Source organism: Bombina bombina, chromosome 2, assembly GCF_027579735.1.
Source record: "Bombina bombina isolate aBomBom1 chromosome 2, aBomBom1.pri, whole genome shotgun sequence".
Classification (NCBI taxonomy): Eukaryota; Metazoa; Chordata; class Amphibia; order Anura; family Bombinatoridae; genus Bombina; species Bombina bombina.
In genome coordinates this window covers 569,999,364-570,015,644 of record NC_069500.1, presented here as the reverse complement: position 1 = coordinate 570,015,644, position 16,281 = coordinate 569,999,364, and the positions used below count along the sequence as shown (strand labels likewise).

The window sequence follows — 16,281 nt, the reverse complement described above, 5'->3', positions numbered from 1 at the left end:
AAAAACCCAGGTTTAGTACGCAAGACTACCTTGTCTGAATGAAAGATCAGATAAGGAGAATCACAATGTAAGGCAGATAACTCAGAGACTCTTCGAGCCGAGGAAATAGCCATCAAAAATAGAACTTTCCAAGATAAAAGCTTAATATCAATGGAATGAAGGGGTTCAAACGGAACACCCTGAAGAACTTTAAGAACCAAGTTTAAGCTCCACGGAGGAGCAACAGTCTTAAACACAGGCTTAATCCTGGCCAAAGCCTGACAAAAAGCCTGGACGTCTGGATTCTCTGCCAGACACTTGTGTAAAAGAATAGACAGAGCAGAAATGTGTCCCTTTAGCGAACTAGCGGATAAACCCTTTTCTAAACCCTCTTGTAGAAAAGACAATATCCTAGGAATCTTAACCTTACTCCATGAGTAACTCTTGGATTCACACCAATATAAATATTTACGCCATATCTTATGGTAAATTTTTCTGGTCACAGGTTTCCGAGCCTGTATTAATGTATCAATAACCGACTCCGAGAAACCACGCTTCGATAGAATCAAGCGTTCAATCTCCACGCAGTCAGCCTCAGAGAAATTAGATTTGGATGGTTGAAAGGACCCTGAATTAGAAGGTCCTGCCTCAGAGGCAGAGACCATGGTGGACAGGATGACATGTCCACTAGGTCTGCATACCAGGTCCTGCGTGGCCACGCAGGCGCTATCAGGATCACCGATGCTCTCTCCTGTTTGATCTTGGCAATCAGTCGAGGCAGTAACGGAAAAAGTGGAAACACATAAGCCATGTTGAAAACCCAAGGGGCTGCTAGTGCATCTATCAGCACTGCTCCCGGGTCCCTGGACCTGGATCCGTAGCACGGAAGCTTGGCATTCTGGCGAGATGCCATGAGATCCAGTTCCGGTTTGCCCCAACGAAGAATTAGTTGAGCAAATATCTCCGGATGAAGTTCCCACTCCCCCGGATGAAAAGTCTGGCGACTTAGAAAGTCCGCCTCCCAGTTCTCCACGCCTGGGATGTAGATCGCTGACAGGTGGCAAGAGTGAGACTGTGCCCAGCGAATTATCTTCGAGACTTCTAACATCGCTAGGGAACTCCTGGTTCCTCCTTGATGATTGATGTAAGCTACAGTCGTGATGTTGTCCGACTGAAACCTGATGAACCTCAGTGTTGCTAACTGAGGCCAAGCTAGGAGAGCATTGATTATTGCTCTTAATTCCAGAATGTTTATTGGAAGGAGTTTTTCCTCCTGAGTCCACGATCCCTGAGCCTTCAGGGAGTTCCAGACTGCGCCCCAGCCTAATAAGCTGGCATCTGTTGTTACAATCGTCCAATCTGGTCTGCGAAAGCTCATTCCTTTGGACAGATGAACCCGAGACAACCACCAGAGAAGAGAATCCCTGGTCTCCTGGTCCAGATACAGTAAAGGGGACAGATCTGAGTAATCCCCATTCCACTGACTTAGCATGCATAATTGCAGCGGTCTGAGATGCAGGCGCGCAAATGGCACTATGTCCATTGCCGCTACCATTAAGCCGATTACTTCCATGCACTGAGCCACTGACGGGCGTGGAATGGAATGAAGGACACGGCAAGCATTTAGAATTTTTGATAACCTGGACTCCGTCAGGTAAATCTTCATCTCTACAGAATCTATAAGAGTCCCTAGGAAGGGGACCCTTGTGAGTGGAAACAGAGAACTCTTTTCCATGTTCACTTTCCACCCATGCGACCTCAGAAATGCTAGAACTATCTCTGTATGAGACTTTGCATTTTGAAAACTTGACGCTTGTATCAGAATGTTGTCTAGGTACGGAGCCACCGCAATGCCTCGCGGTCTTAGTACCGCCAGAAGCGAACCCAGAATCTTTGTAAAAATTCTCTGAGCCGTAGCTAACCCGAAGGGAAGAGCTACAAACTGGTAATGCCTGTCTAGAAAGGCAAACCTTAGGTACCGATAATGATCTTTGTGAATCGGTATGTGAAGGTAGGCATCCTTTAAGTCCACTGTGGTCATATATTGACCCTCTTGGATCATGGGTAGGATGGTCCGAATGGTTTCCATCTTGAACGATGGAACCCTTAGGAATTTGTTTAAGATATTTAAGTCTAAGATTGGTCTGAAGGTTCCCTCTTTTTTGGGAACCACAAACAGATTTGAGTAAAACCCTTGCCCTTGTTCCGTTCGCGGAACTGGGTGGATCACTCCCATCACTAAGAGGTCTTGTACACATTGTAGAAATGCCTCTTTCTTTACTAGGTTTGTTGATAACCTTGACAGATGAAACCTCCCTTGTGGAGGAGAAGTTTTGAAATCCAGAAGGTATCCCTGAGATATAATCTCCAACTTCCAGGGATCCTGTACATCTCTTGCCCAAGCCTGGGCAAAGAGAGAAAGTCTGCCCCCCACTAGATCCGTCTCCGGAAAGGGGGCCCTGTCTTCATGCTGTCTTAGGGGCGGAAGTAGGCTTTCTGGCCTGCTTGCCCTTGTTCCATGACTGGTTGCCTTTCCAACCTTGTCTGTAACGAGCAGTCGTTCCTTCCTGTTTTGGAGCGGAGGAAGTTAATGCTGCTCCTGCCTTGAAATTACGAAAGGCACGAAAATTAGACTGTTTGGCCTTTGATTTGGCCCTGTCCTGAGGAAGGGAGTGGCCCTTACCTCCAGTAATGTCAGCAATAATTTCCTTCAAGCCGGGCCCGAATAAGGTCTGCCCTTTGAAAGGAATATTCAGTAGTTTAGATTTAGAAGTTACATCTGCTGACCAGGATTTAAGCCATAGCGCTCTGCGCGCCTGTATGGCGAATCTGGAATTCTTAGCCGTAAGTTTCGTTAAATGCTAATTAGCAGAGGATTGCACCCATTAGCAAAAGGATGATTAACCCCTCAATGCCCAAAAACGGATATCAAATTAAGATTTAATGCTTTTAACACAGTCAAACACACTGTCACAGGTCTGCTGTGACTGATTACCTCCCTCAAAAACGAATTTTGAAGACCTGTGAGCTCTCTAGAGGCGTCCTGGATCAAGGAGGAAGAAGCAGGAAGACTGTGCTAGAATTTTAACTGCGCAACAAGGCGCTAAAAAAAGGCCCCTCCCACTCATATTACAACAGTGGGAGACCTGATATAACTGTTTCTATGCAGAAAAATACGTTAGCCATGTGGAAAAAAATCATGCCCAAAAAGGATTTATCACCAAAGTACCTCACAAAACGAATAACATGCCAGTAAACGTTTAAAAACAAACTTTTTCAATGTCATGCAAAGTTATCACTAAGCATGCTACCAGTCGCTTCTACTGCAGATAAGGCTTAAGCATTATTTCAGTATTAACAGTATTTTCTCAGTCAAATTCTAGTCCCTAGAAAATAACTCAACTGCGCATACATTTATCAGCCTGATACCAGTCGCTACTACTGCATTTAAGGCTGTACTTACATCATGTGGGTAACAGCAGTGTTTTCTTAGTCAATTCCATTCCCAGAAAATATTGTACTGCACATACCTCATTTGCGGGGGACCCCGCATGCTATTCCCATTTTCTGAAGTTACCCCACTCCTCAGAATGTCGAGAACAGCCAGTGGATCTTAGTTACGCCTGCTAAGATCATAGAAAGACGCAGGCAGATTCTTCTTCCAAATACTGCCTGAGATAGAAAAACAGCACACTCCGGTGCCATTTAAAATAACAAACTTTTGATTGAAGAATAATTAAGTAAAAACTCCAACTCCTCTCGCGACCTCCTTCTTTGTTGAGGGTTGCAAGAGAATGACTGGGTATGACATGTGAGGGGAGGAGCTATATAGCAGCTCTGCTTGGGTGATCCTCTTGCAACTTCCTGTTGGGAAGGAGAATATATCCCATAAGTAATGGATGACCCGTGGACTGAACACACTTAACAAGAGAAATACTGTTTAACAGACATGGAGGATTTTAATCTCAGTTTTTTATCTCCACCATAATTTTAATGAATTCTGTGTGTGTGTGTATATATATATATATATATATATATATATATATATATATATATATATATATATATATATATATATATATATATATATATATATATATATATATATATATATATATATATATATAAATAAATATAAAATGTTGACAGTTTTGTTTTTCACAGCATATACATCAGCAGATTAAATATTAAGATACTTAATAAAACATACCTGTAGAAATATCCGTACTTGAGACAGGTTTGGCTGCACCATTGGTCATTTCCGTACTCAGTGGTGTTTGCTTTCGTGTCCAGGTCCGGTTGATAGAACGTCTAAAATAAAAGTAGCTGGTTTAAAATTTGCTCTGTACATGCTGAAAAGCCTTTAAAAGTATTTTCTTAGACACCTAAGGCTCACCTTTATATTCTCCAACACATTCAAGACGTTAGGTAGGATGGGATTGGTGTGACCTAGTTCTTGCTTACAGTTCTTCTATATAACAATTTATTTACATGGTGAATGTGGTATGTGATTATATTATTTAAAATGTTTATTGGACTTTTCCTCTTTTTAAAGGCCAAGAATATTCACTTTATGTTTGGACTTTTTTTCTATTTGGCAGTTATTTTGTTCTGTAATTAATTATTATTATTTTTCTGTAATCACTTTTTTTATACATATTTCCTGTTGTCATAAACTTCTCGTCATGATGTTTGCAATTTTGATATTTGATACTTTAGAATGTATATATATAATTTTTTGCAAGTATTTAAAATGAAATAAAACCAGTATAGGCACATGGCAGCAAAAAAACAAAATTTATGCTTACCTGATAAATTTATTTCTCTTGTGGTGTATCCAGTCCACGGATTCATCCATTACTTGTGGGATATTCTCCTTCCCAACAGGAAGCTGCAAGAGGATCACCCACAGCAGAGCTGTCTATATAGCTCCTCCCCTAACTGCCACTCCCAGTCATTCGACCGAAGACAAGCAAGAAAAAGGAGAAACTATAGGGTGCAGTGGTGACTGTAGTTTAAAAAATAAATAACACCTGCCTTAAAATGACAGGGCGGGCCGTGGACTGGATACACCACAAGAGAAATAAATTTATCAGGTAAGCATAAATTTTGTTTTCTCTTGTAAGGTGTATCCAGTCCACGGATTCATCCATTACTTGTGGGATACCAATACCAAAGCTATAGGACACGGATGAAGGGAGGGACAAGGCAGGCGCTTAAACGGAGGGCACCACTGCCTGTAAGACCTTTCTCCCAAAAACAGCCTCCGAAGAAGCAAAAGTATCAAATTTGTAGAATTTAGAAAAGGTATGAAGCGAAGACCAAGTCGCCGCCTTACAAATCTGTTTAACAGAAGCCTCATTTTTAAAAGCCCATGTGGAAGCTACTGCTCTAGTGGAATGAGCTGTAATTCTCTCAGGAGGCTGCTGGCCAGCAGTCTCGTAAGCAAAGCGGATTAAGCTTCTTAACCAAAAAGAAAGAGAAGTTGCCGAAGCCTTTTGGCCTCTCCTCTGTCCAGAGTAAACCACAAACAAAGCAGATGTTTGACGAAAATCTTTAGTGGCTTGTAAATAGAATTTTAAAGCAGATTGTGTAATAGACGTTCCTTCTTTGAAGAAGGATTAGGACATAGTGAAGGAACAACAATCTCCTGATTGATATTCTTATTAGATACCACCTTAGGAAGAAACCCAGGTTTGGTACACAACACTACCTTATCAGCATGGAAAATGAGATAAGGAGAATCACATTGTAAAGCTGATAACTCAGAAACTCGTCAAGCTGAGGAGATAGCTACCAAAAACAGAACTTTCCAAGACAACAGCTTGATATCCATGGAATGCAAAGGTTCAAACGGAACCCCTTGAAGAACTTTAAGAACTAAATTTAGACTCCATGGTGGAGCAACAGGTTTAAACACAGGCTTGTTTCAAACTAAAGCCTGACAAAACACCTGAACGTCTGGAGTATTAGCCAGACGCTTTTGCAAAGAAATAGACAGAGCAGAAATCTGTCCCTTTAATGAACTAGCCAACAATCCCTTCTCCAATCCTTCTTGGAGAAAAGATAATATTCTAGGAATCCTGACCTTATTCCATGAGTAACCCTTGGATTCACACCAATGAAAATATTTACACCATATCTTATGATAGATTTTCCTGGTAACCGGCTTTCGAGCCTGAATTAAGGTATCAATGACCGATTCAGAGAAACCATGCATTGATAAAATCAAGCGTTCAATCTCCAAGCAGTCAGACGCAGAGAAATTAGGTTTGGATGGTTGAAAGGACCCTGAAGTAGAAGGTCCTGCCTCAGCGGCAGGGTCCATGGTGGACAGGATGACATGTCCACCAGGTCTGCATACCAAGTCCTGCGTGGCCACGCAGGTGCTATCAAAATCACTGAAGCTCTCTCCTGCCTGATCTTGGCAATCAGACGAGGGAGCAGAGGAAATGGTGGAAACACATAAGCCAGGTTGAAGGACCAAGGCGCTGCTAGAGCATCTATCAGCATTGCCTTGGGGTCCCTGGACCTGGTCCCGTAACAAGGAAGCTTGGCGTTCTGGCGAGACGCCATGAGATCCAGTTCTGGTTTGCCCCAAAGTTGAATCAACTGAGCAAATACCTCCGGATGGAGTTCCCATTCTCCCGGATGAAAAGTCTGCCGACTTAGAAAATCTGCCTCCCAGTTCTCGACACCTGGGATATGGATAGCTGAAAGATGGCAAGAGTGAACCTCTGCCCATAGAATTATCTTTGAAACCTCCAACATTGCTTGGGAACTCCTTGTTCCCCCTGATGGTTGATGTAGGCTACAGTCGTGATATTGTCCGACTGAAATCTGATGAACCTGACCCCAGCTAGCTGAGGCCACGCCTGAAGAGCATTGAAAATCGCTCTTAGTTCCAGAATGTTTATCGGAAGGAGGGCCTCCTCCTGAGTCCACGAGCCCTGAGCCATCAGGGAGTTCCAGACTGCACCCCAGCCCAGAAGGCTGGCATCTGTCGTTACTATAGTCCAATCTGGCCTGCGGACGCTCATCCCCTTGGACAGATGGACCTGACATAGCCACCAGAGAAGAGAATCCCTGGTTTCTTGATCCAGATTTAGTAGAGGGGACAAATCTGTGTAATCCCCATTCCACTGACTGAGCATGCAAAGTTGCAGCGGCCTGAGATGTAGGCGGGCAAACGGTACTATGTCCATTGCCGCTACCATTAACCCGATTACTTCCATACACTGAGCCACTGAAGGAAGAGAAGTGGAATAAAGAACACGATAAGAGTCTAGAAGTTTTGACAATCTGGCCATCGTTAGGTAAATCTTAATTTCTACCAAATCTATCAGAGTCCCTAGGAATGAAACTCTTGTTAGAGGTGATAGAGAACTCTTTTCTTCGTTCACCTTCCACCCATGGGACCTTAGAAATGCCAGAACAATGTCCGTATGGGACCTTGCAATTTGAAAAGTCGCCGCCTGTATTAGAATGTCGTCTAAGTAAGGGGCTACTGCTATACCCCGTGGCCTTAGGACCACTAGGAGGGACCCTAGAACCTTTGTAAAGATTCTTGGTGCCGTGGCCAACCCGAAGGGAAGAGCCACAAACTGGTAGTGCCTGTCTAGAAAGGCAAACCTGAGAAAACAATGATCTTTGTGTATCGGGATGTGAAGATAAGCATCCTTTAAGTCTACGGTAGTCATATATTGACCCTCCTGGATCATAGGAAGGATGGTTCGAATAGTCTCCATCTTGAAGGATGGGACTCTGAGAAATTTGTTTAAGATCTTGAGAACTAAGATTGGTCTGAATGTTCCCTCTTTCTTGGGAACCACAAACAGATTTGAATAAAAGCCCTGCCCCTGTTCCTCCTTTGGAACTGGGTGGATAACTCCCATAACTAGGAGGTCTCGAACACAATGTAAGAACGCCTCTCTCTTTATCTGGTTTGCAGATAAATGTGAGAGATGAAATCTCCCTTTTGGGGGAGAGGTTTTGAATTCCAGAAGATAACCCTTGGACACAATTTCCAATGCCCAGGGATCCTGAACATCTCTTGCCCAAGCCTGGGCGAAGAGCGAGAGTCTGCCCCCTACTAGATCCGTTTCCGGATTGGGGGCTGCTCCTTCATGCTGTCTTAGAGGCAGCAGCAGGCTTTTTGGCCTGTTTCCCCTTGTTCCAAGCCTGGTTAGGTCTCCAGACCGGCTTAGACTGGGCAAAAGTTCCCTCTTGCTTTGTGTTAGAGGAAGTTGAAGCTGCGCCACTCTTGAAGTTTCGAAAGGGCCGAAAACTAGACTGTTATGTCCTTAATTTGTTGGACCTGTCTTGAGGAAGGGCGTGACCTTTTCCTCCAGTAATGTCAGAAATTATCTCCTTCAGTCCAGGCCCGAATAGGGTCTGTCCTTTGAAGGGAATGTTGAGAAGTTTAGACTTTGACGTCACGTCAGCTGACCAGGATTTAAGCCATAGCGCCCTACGCGCCTGAATAGCAAAACCTGAATTTTTAGCCGTTAGTTTGGTTAAATGAACAATGGCGTCAGAAACAAATGAATTGGCTAGCTTAAGGGCCCTAAGCTTGTCAATAATATCTTCCAACGGGGTTTCAACCTGTAGAGCCTCCTCTAGAGACTCAAACCAGAAGACGCAGCAGCAGTAACTGGGGCAATGCATGCAAGAGGCTGGAGAATAAAACCTTGTTGAATAAAAATTTTCTTAAGGTAACCCTCTAATTTTTTATCCATTGGATCTAGAAAAGCACAACTGTCCTCGACAGGGATAGTGGTACGCTTAGCTAGAGTAGAAACTGCTCCCTCCACCGTAGGGACCGTCTGCCACAAGTCCCGTGTAGCGGCGTCTATAGGAAACATCTTTTTAAAAACAGGAGGGGGAGAGAACGGTACACCTGGTCTATCCCATTCCTTAGTAATAATTTCAGAAAACCTCTTAGGGATTGGAAAAACATCAGTGTAAGTAGGTACTGCATAGTATTTATCCAATCTACATAATTTCTCTGGGACAATAGCGTCACAGTCATCCAGAGTTGCTAAGACCTCCCTGAGCAATATGCGGAGGTGCTCAAGCTTAAATTTAAATGTAGACATATCAGAATCAGGTTGAAGTATCTTCCCTGAATCAGAAAAATCACCCACAGATTGAAGCTCCCCTGCTTCAGCTTCAGTACATTGTGAGGGTGTATCAGACATAGCCACTAAAGCGTCATAGAGCTCTGTATTTATTCTAGTCCCAGAGCTGTCTCGCTTTCCTTGCAATCCTGGCAGTTTAGATAATACCTCTGTAAGGGTATGATTCATAACTGCCGCCATGTCTTGCAAGGTATATGCAATGGGCGCGCTAGATGTACTAGGCGTCCCCTGAGCGGGAGTTATAGGTTCTGACACGTCGGGAGAGTTAGACGGCATAACTTCCTCCTTGTCAATTTCTTCTGGTGATAAATTTTTTAAAGTCAGAATATGGTCTTTGAAATCTATAGTAAAATCAGTGCATTTGGTACACATTCTAAGAGGGGGTTCCACAATGGCTTCTAAACATAATGAACAATGAGTTTTCTCTATGTCAGACATGTTTAAACAGACTAGTAATGAGACCAGCAAGCTTGGAAAACACTTTAATAACTGTGAACAAGCAAAAAATAAAAACGGTACTGTGCCTTTAAGAGAAAAAAACAATCACAGAAACAGTGAAAAAAGCAGTAAATTTTACGAAATTTTTACAGTGTGTGTAATAGACTGAAATAGCATTGCACCCACTTGCAAATGGATGATTAACCCCTTAGTTTCAAAACTGGATCAAAAAAACGATATAAACGTTTTTAAAACAGTCACAACCAACTGCCTCAGCTCTACTGTGGCTCCTACCTGCCCATACAACGACTTTGGAAGGCACCAAAACCCTTTAGAGAGGTCCTATATGTTCAGGGGACTCCTTCAGGGAAGCTGGATGTCTCAAGCTGCAAAAACTACTGCGCAATTTAGGCGAGAAAATAGGCCCCTCCCAACCTGTACTCACAGTGAGAGGGCCTTAAAAAACTATCCCTAGGCAAAATTTAGTCAGCCATGTGGAAAAACTGGGCCCCAGAATAAAATTTTATCACCATTTGTCATAAACGTTTATATACATCAAGCAAACGTTATATCTATTCTGAAATGAGAGTAAATAACAAAAATATTACCCTTTACAGCAAGCATGATACCAGTCGTTATTAAATCACTGTAATCAGGCTTATCTTAAATAAATCAGGCACTGTCAGTATTTTCTAGCTTATCATCTCTCTAGAAAAATTTAAAACTGCACATACCTCAGAGCAGGTAACCCTGCACGCTATTCCCCCAGCTGAAGTTACCCATCTCTTCAGTTATGTGTGAGAACAGCAGTGGATCTTAGTTACAACCTGCTAAGATCATCAAAAACCTCAGGCAGACTCTTCTTCAACTTTCTGCCCGAGGCTAAAATAGTACAACTCCGGTACCATTCGAAAATAATAAACTTTTGATTGAAGATAAACTACATTAATGCACCACATCTCTCTAGCTACTTCCCTTGTCGAGAGCTGCAAGAGAATCACTGGGAGTGGCAGTTAGGGGAGGAGCTATATAGACAGCTCTGCTGTGGGTGATCCTCTTGCAGCTTCCTGTTGGGAAGGAGAATATCCCACAAGTAATGGATGAATCCGTGGACTGGATACACCTTACAAGAGAAAGGCCTTTTTTCAGATTAAGAACTAACATAATGATGAGTGTGGGGGTGTGCATACAGCGGATATAAAAAGTCTACACCCTTATGAAATTAGAGGAGGTTTTTAATATAAAGACTGACATTTACATTGTTGTAATTTCTGACTTTTCCCATCTCTTATGTAATCTTCCAACAAACAAAAATCCAGCAAAAAAAATATTATTTGTAACATTTTAAATATATAAAAAAAAAACCCACCTTGATTGCATAAGTCTGAACACAATCGGGGCTCTAAATGTGTTCACAGTTAACCAATCACATTCTAAATCATGCCTGTAAGTAAATACACCTGTCATCAATAAAAAGTGATTCTAATTAAACCCAGATTAAAGTCAGCTGTCAATTAGTTTTTGTATGCTCTACCTGAATAGTGAAAGTTTAATTTCCATTTTAATTTCCGGTGCACATTTTTTTGTGGCCTATTCTAAATTTTAGACAAACAAAACAGCGGGTGCTTCATGTGCGTATAAGTAGGCAAATAAAAAATGAAGGATATAGGTAGTACAGGGTACTCACAATATAAGGCACCATTATTTTTTATGCCTGAAGAAACCGCTGTGCCAGTGGAGAAACAAGTTGCATTTTATTGGGGCTCTGAATGAATGTTTCAACCCCTAATTTTTAGCCATTGTTTTTTAAAAAACAAGTTTAATATTAAACCTTTTTGATTCCTAAACACACGCATCTGGTCTACATGTGTTGAATCCTGCCTGCTCAATCCATTGGAGGGAGTCGATCACTAATGTGCAGTGAGCTGAAGCACTCCAGTGAGTCTCCAGAACGCGCCTACCAGCACAACAGAGTACTGCCTTATATTGTGAGTACCCTGTACTACCATTATCCTTAATTGTTTATTTGCCTACTTATACGCACATGAAGCGTCCTCTGTTTTGTTTGTCTAGGATTTCTATCACTTTTTTTTGAAGTAAGAGAGGAGCTGCATCTGGATAGAGCATTTATCAAGGAGCCTAAAGAAGGAGGAAAAAGAAAAAGGAGTCTAAATACTTTTCTAGTATATATTATAAGTATATCTTACACAGGCTCTTCCAAGTTATCTTCAAGATACAAAACATGTACTTAAAGTCATGAATGATATGACGTGGGAGTCCACTTACAATTGCATGACAATTGACGTAACTGCCCTATACTCCTCGATCGCTCATGCCCAATGTTTACAAGCTCTGGAATTCCTTCTTACTCATTTTTCCACACTGAGTCCTGATTTTCGGGAATTTGTAGTTGATGTAACTGACTTTCAGCTCCCACCAACCTATTTATGGGTTGGTGGGAGCTGTCCCACATCTATGGGGATGTCAATCCCTTCAGGACCAATATCATTTATTTTGGACGGTTTATAGATGACCTTCTTTTTATTTGGCAAGGAGATAAAGCCAGCAAGTGTGAATTCATCAGTTTCATCAACGACAATGATCTGAACGTCAAATTTACTTTTGAGATACAGGAAATATCCATTCACTTTCTGGACATTACACTAACGGCACAGATGAGAGAAAGGTAGAAACCAGCATATACAGAAAGCCCATCTCAAGCAATTCAGTGTTGCATGCCAGTAGCTGCCACCCCAAAAATGTATCTTATGCCATAGCGAAAGGGCAGCTGATTAGGGCCAGAAGTATTTGCTCTACTGATGAAGTTTTTCGTGAACACCAACATGATTTGGTAGATCGCTTAAATAAAAGGGGTTACCCCCAAAAAATCATCAAACAAGCTGTTCACGAGGTCCAGGGCATTGATAGACATACCCTTTTGGCAGATAGGGTTACAACCAACACCACACATATGAATAATCAGCTCTGACTACCATCAAATTTGCAACATTGTAAAAAAGCATTTTAAACTTCTTGTGGCAGAGGACAGACTCACTGATTGTGAGATTAGGTGATCCTATCGTAGGAATAAATCATTGGGTAACTATCTGTCCCCTACGGTACTGAGTGGGGTCCACACTTCAACTAGTTCATGGCTCACAAGTAAAGGGATGTTAAGATGTGGAAGCAGTAGGTGCAAGGCCTGTGACTACATAGTCTTTTCTGACACGTTCACATCTGCTGTTACGAATCAGTCGTTTGACATCAACTATTGTTTAAATTGCACGTCCAACTTTGTTATTTATTTATTTAATAACCTGTACTTTGTGCAATATTCAGTATGTTGGTCTCACGACTCGTGACGTCAGATCTCGCATCAGAGAACACTTGTCTACCATAAATGTAGGCAAATCCACGTCACCCATAGTACAACATTTTTTCACAGTACATGACAAAAATGTCTCTAGTTTCAGATGGTTGGCCATTGACAAGGTACCTTATCCCAAACTGGGTGGTAATAGGCAAAAACTCTTAGAGAAAAGAAAAATGCTGTGGATTTTTAAGCTTTCCACAAAAGGTGCTGCTAGGACTCATGCGGAGTATGATTTGATTAATTACTGGGAATAGGTACTTATACATCATGTCCTTTTTGTTTGATTTCTGAGATATATATATATATATATATATATATACACACATATACAATATATATATATATTTTTTATTATTATTATTTTATTTTTTTTATTCTGCACACACTTCATAATTTTTTAAACTCCATATAGATCTTTAACATCTAAGTCATACAGAATTTTTATATATTTATGCATATAGAATATGGTCCCTATATACATTCTTGATGATAATACCTGTTGCCCTGAATATGTAAGGCTTCATTTTCTAAATCTTTATTCTCTAACCTTTCTTTTTCTATATACATATAGATTTTGATATTGTGACCTAGTGGTAATTCTGCCTAGCGTCTCTGTACTTTGGTATTTCGCTGCTATGGGTTGTATGAATCAATTTATACTTTTTTAACATTTTGTATTTCAATCATCACCCCTTTAATAACTGGCATGTCTGTGTACATTTTAGCAGTAGTGAGTACGGCTCTACGCCGAAACGCGTATACTGTTTGAACTCTTGTATCTGATCCCAGCCCTCCATTGGGATTTTAACATATGTTAAACAAACAAGTTTTAAATTTATTTGCTGCTCTATTCTCCTTTTTGGTTTGGACTGACTTCATATGTCTGATTATAGCAGCATATACTTTCAAAGGGGATTTCTTTCTCAGAGGCTCCGTTGGACTGATTCGATTATCGTTGGCTGAGAGTTAAATCTCCAGAACCACGTGACCTGTGCGGACGTTTGGGGTGAGCATGAGAATCCGGCGTCCATGCTGTGAGCGGTACATAGATGCAAGATTTTGCAAAGATTCTCCTATGACCACCGAGTCCGTGAAGGGTTTCAGCCGAATATCTGTCTGCTGGTTGGTTGCAGAGCCATTGACCCGGACGGATGTCCTTGTCTTGACAGCTGGGAAACACACAAGCGGTATGAGTGCCAGAGCGGCAGATGCTAGCAGCATTATAGGCTCTTGTTTCCCACTTTCTCCAAGGGGTCTGGACTGCTACAGGTAACTCAAGCTATCTGCCTACATAGTAGGTTTATATTTATCCAAGGACTTTATGTTTATGCCTCTTGAGTACTCCTTACAGCAGTTACGTAGTCTAGTAATTTCCTTATTGGTCGTTATTTTTATCTTACACAGTATTCACATCTTGAATCTGGAAAAACAAAATTTATGCTTACCCGATACATTTCTTTCTTTCCGGATATGGAGAGTCCACAACGTCATTCAATTACTAGTGAGATAATCACTCCTGGCCAGCAGAAGGAGGCAAAGAGCACCACAGCAAAGCTGCCATGTGTCACTCCCCTACCCATAATCCCCAGTCATTCGACCGAAGGGAAATGGAAAAGGAATAACACAAAGGTGTAGAGGTGCCTGAGGTTTAGTAAAAAAATAACTGTCTTAATAAAGGGTGGGGTCGTGGAATATCCATATCCGGTAAGAAAGAAATTTATCAGGTAAGCATAAATTTAGTTTTCTTTCCTAAGATATGGAGAGTCCACAACGTCATTCAATTACTAGTGGGAACCAATACCCAAGCTAGAGGACACAGAATGAAAAGGGAGGGAGAACAGGACAGGCAGACCTAAACAGAAGGCACCACAGCTTGAAGAACCTTTCTCCTGAAAGAGGACTCAGCCGAGGCAAAAAGTATCAAATTTGGAAAATTTGAAAAAGGATTCAAAGAGGAACAAGTTGCAGCCTTGCAAATCTGTTCCACAGAAGCTTAATTTTTGAAAGCCTATGAAGAGGAGACAGCCCTAGTGGAATGAGCTGTAATTCTCTCAGGACGCTGCTGTCCAGCAGGCTCATAAGCAAAATAAATTATACTTCTCAACCAGAGGGAAAGAGAAGTAGCAGTAGCCTTTTGACCCTTACGCTTTTTCTGAGAAACAAACAAACATGGCAGAAGACTGGCGAAAATCCTTAGTCGCCTGTTGGTAGAATTTTAGACCACGCACAACAACCAAGTTGTGCAATAGACGTTCCTTATGAGAAGAAGGATTGGGACAGAGAGAAGGAACAACAATTTCCTGATTAATATTTCTATCCGAAACCACTTTAGGAAGAAACCCCAAATTAGTACGAAGAACCGCCCTATCCGCTTGAAAGATAAGGTAAGGTGCATCACACTGCAAAGCCGAGAGTTCCGAAACTCTCCGAGCAGAAGAGATAACAATAAGAAACAAAACCTTCCAAGATAGCAACTTAATATTTATAGAATGCATTGGCTCAAACGGAGCCTGCTGCAAAACTTTAAGAACAAGATTAAGGCTCCAAGGAGGAGCAACAGGTTTAAACACAGGCCTGATTCTGACCAAGGCCTGACAAAAAGATTGAACATCTGGCACATCCCCAATACGCTTGTGTAACAAAATAAATAAAGCAGAAATCTGACATTTCAGAGAACTGACTGACAACCCTTTCTCCAGACCTTCCTGGAGAAAACACAAAATTCTAGGAACCCTGGCCCTACTCCAAGAGTAGCCCTTAGATTCACACCAATAAAGGTATTTACGCCATACCTTATGGTAAATTTTTCAATCAACAAGCTTGCGAGCCTGGATCATGGTCTCAATTACCGCCTCAGAAAATCCACACTTAGACAGAACTAAGCGTTCAATCTCCAAGCAGTCAGCTTCAGAGAAATGAGATTTGGATGGAGGAATGGACCCTGAGTTAGAAGGTCCTTCCTCAGAGGAAACCTCCAAGGTGGCCGAGATGACATCTTCACTAGGTCTGCATACCAGATCCTGCGAGGCCATGCAAAAGTTATTAGAATTACCAAGGCTCTCTCCTGTTGATACGAGCAATAATTCATGGAAGGAGCGCAGAGGGAACAAGTATGCTAGATCGAAATCCCAAGGAACCGCCAGAGCATCTATCAGAGCGGCCTGAGGATCTCTTGACTTTGAACCATACCTTGGAAGCTTGGAGTTCTGCCGAGACGCCATCAGATCCAACTCCGGCACCCCCCATTTGAGGGTTAACCTGGAGAACACCTCCGGATGGAGAGCCCACTCCCAGGGATGAAATGTCTGTCTGCTCAGGAAATCCGCTTCCCAGTTGTCCACTCCAGGAATG

The 16,281-nt window shown here is 42.0% G+C and overlaps 1 protein-coding gene across 1 annotated transcript in view; it reads right to left on the bottom strand.

The window, feature by feature from the left end:
* Window positions 1-16,281, bottom strand: part of KIF27 (kinesin family member 27) — a 489,881-nt gene that overhangs the window by 346,924 nt on the left and 126,676 nt on the right. Inside the window, 3 exon segments of the mRNA XM_053702449.1 lie at window positions 4,190-4,320; window positions 4,636-4,642; window positions 10,238-10,261. Of these exon segments, the coding sequence (XP_053558424.1) occupies window positions 4,190-4,320; window positions 4,636-4,642; window positions 10,238-10,261 (162 nt within the window).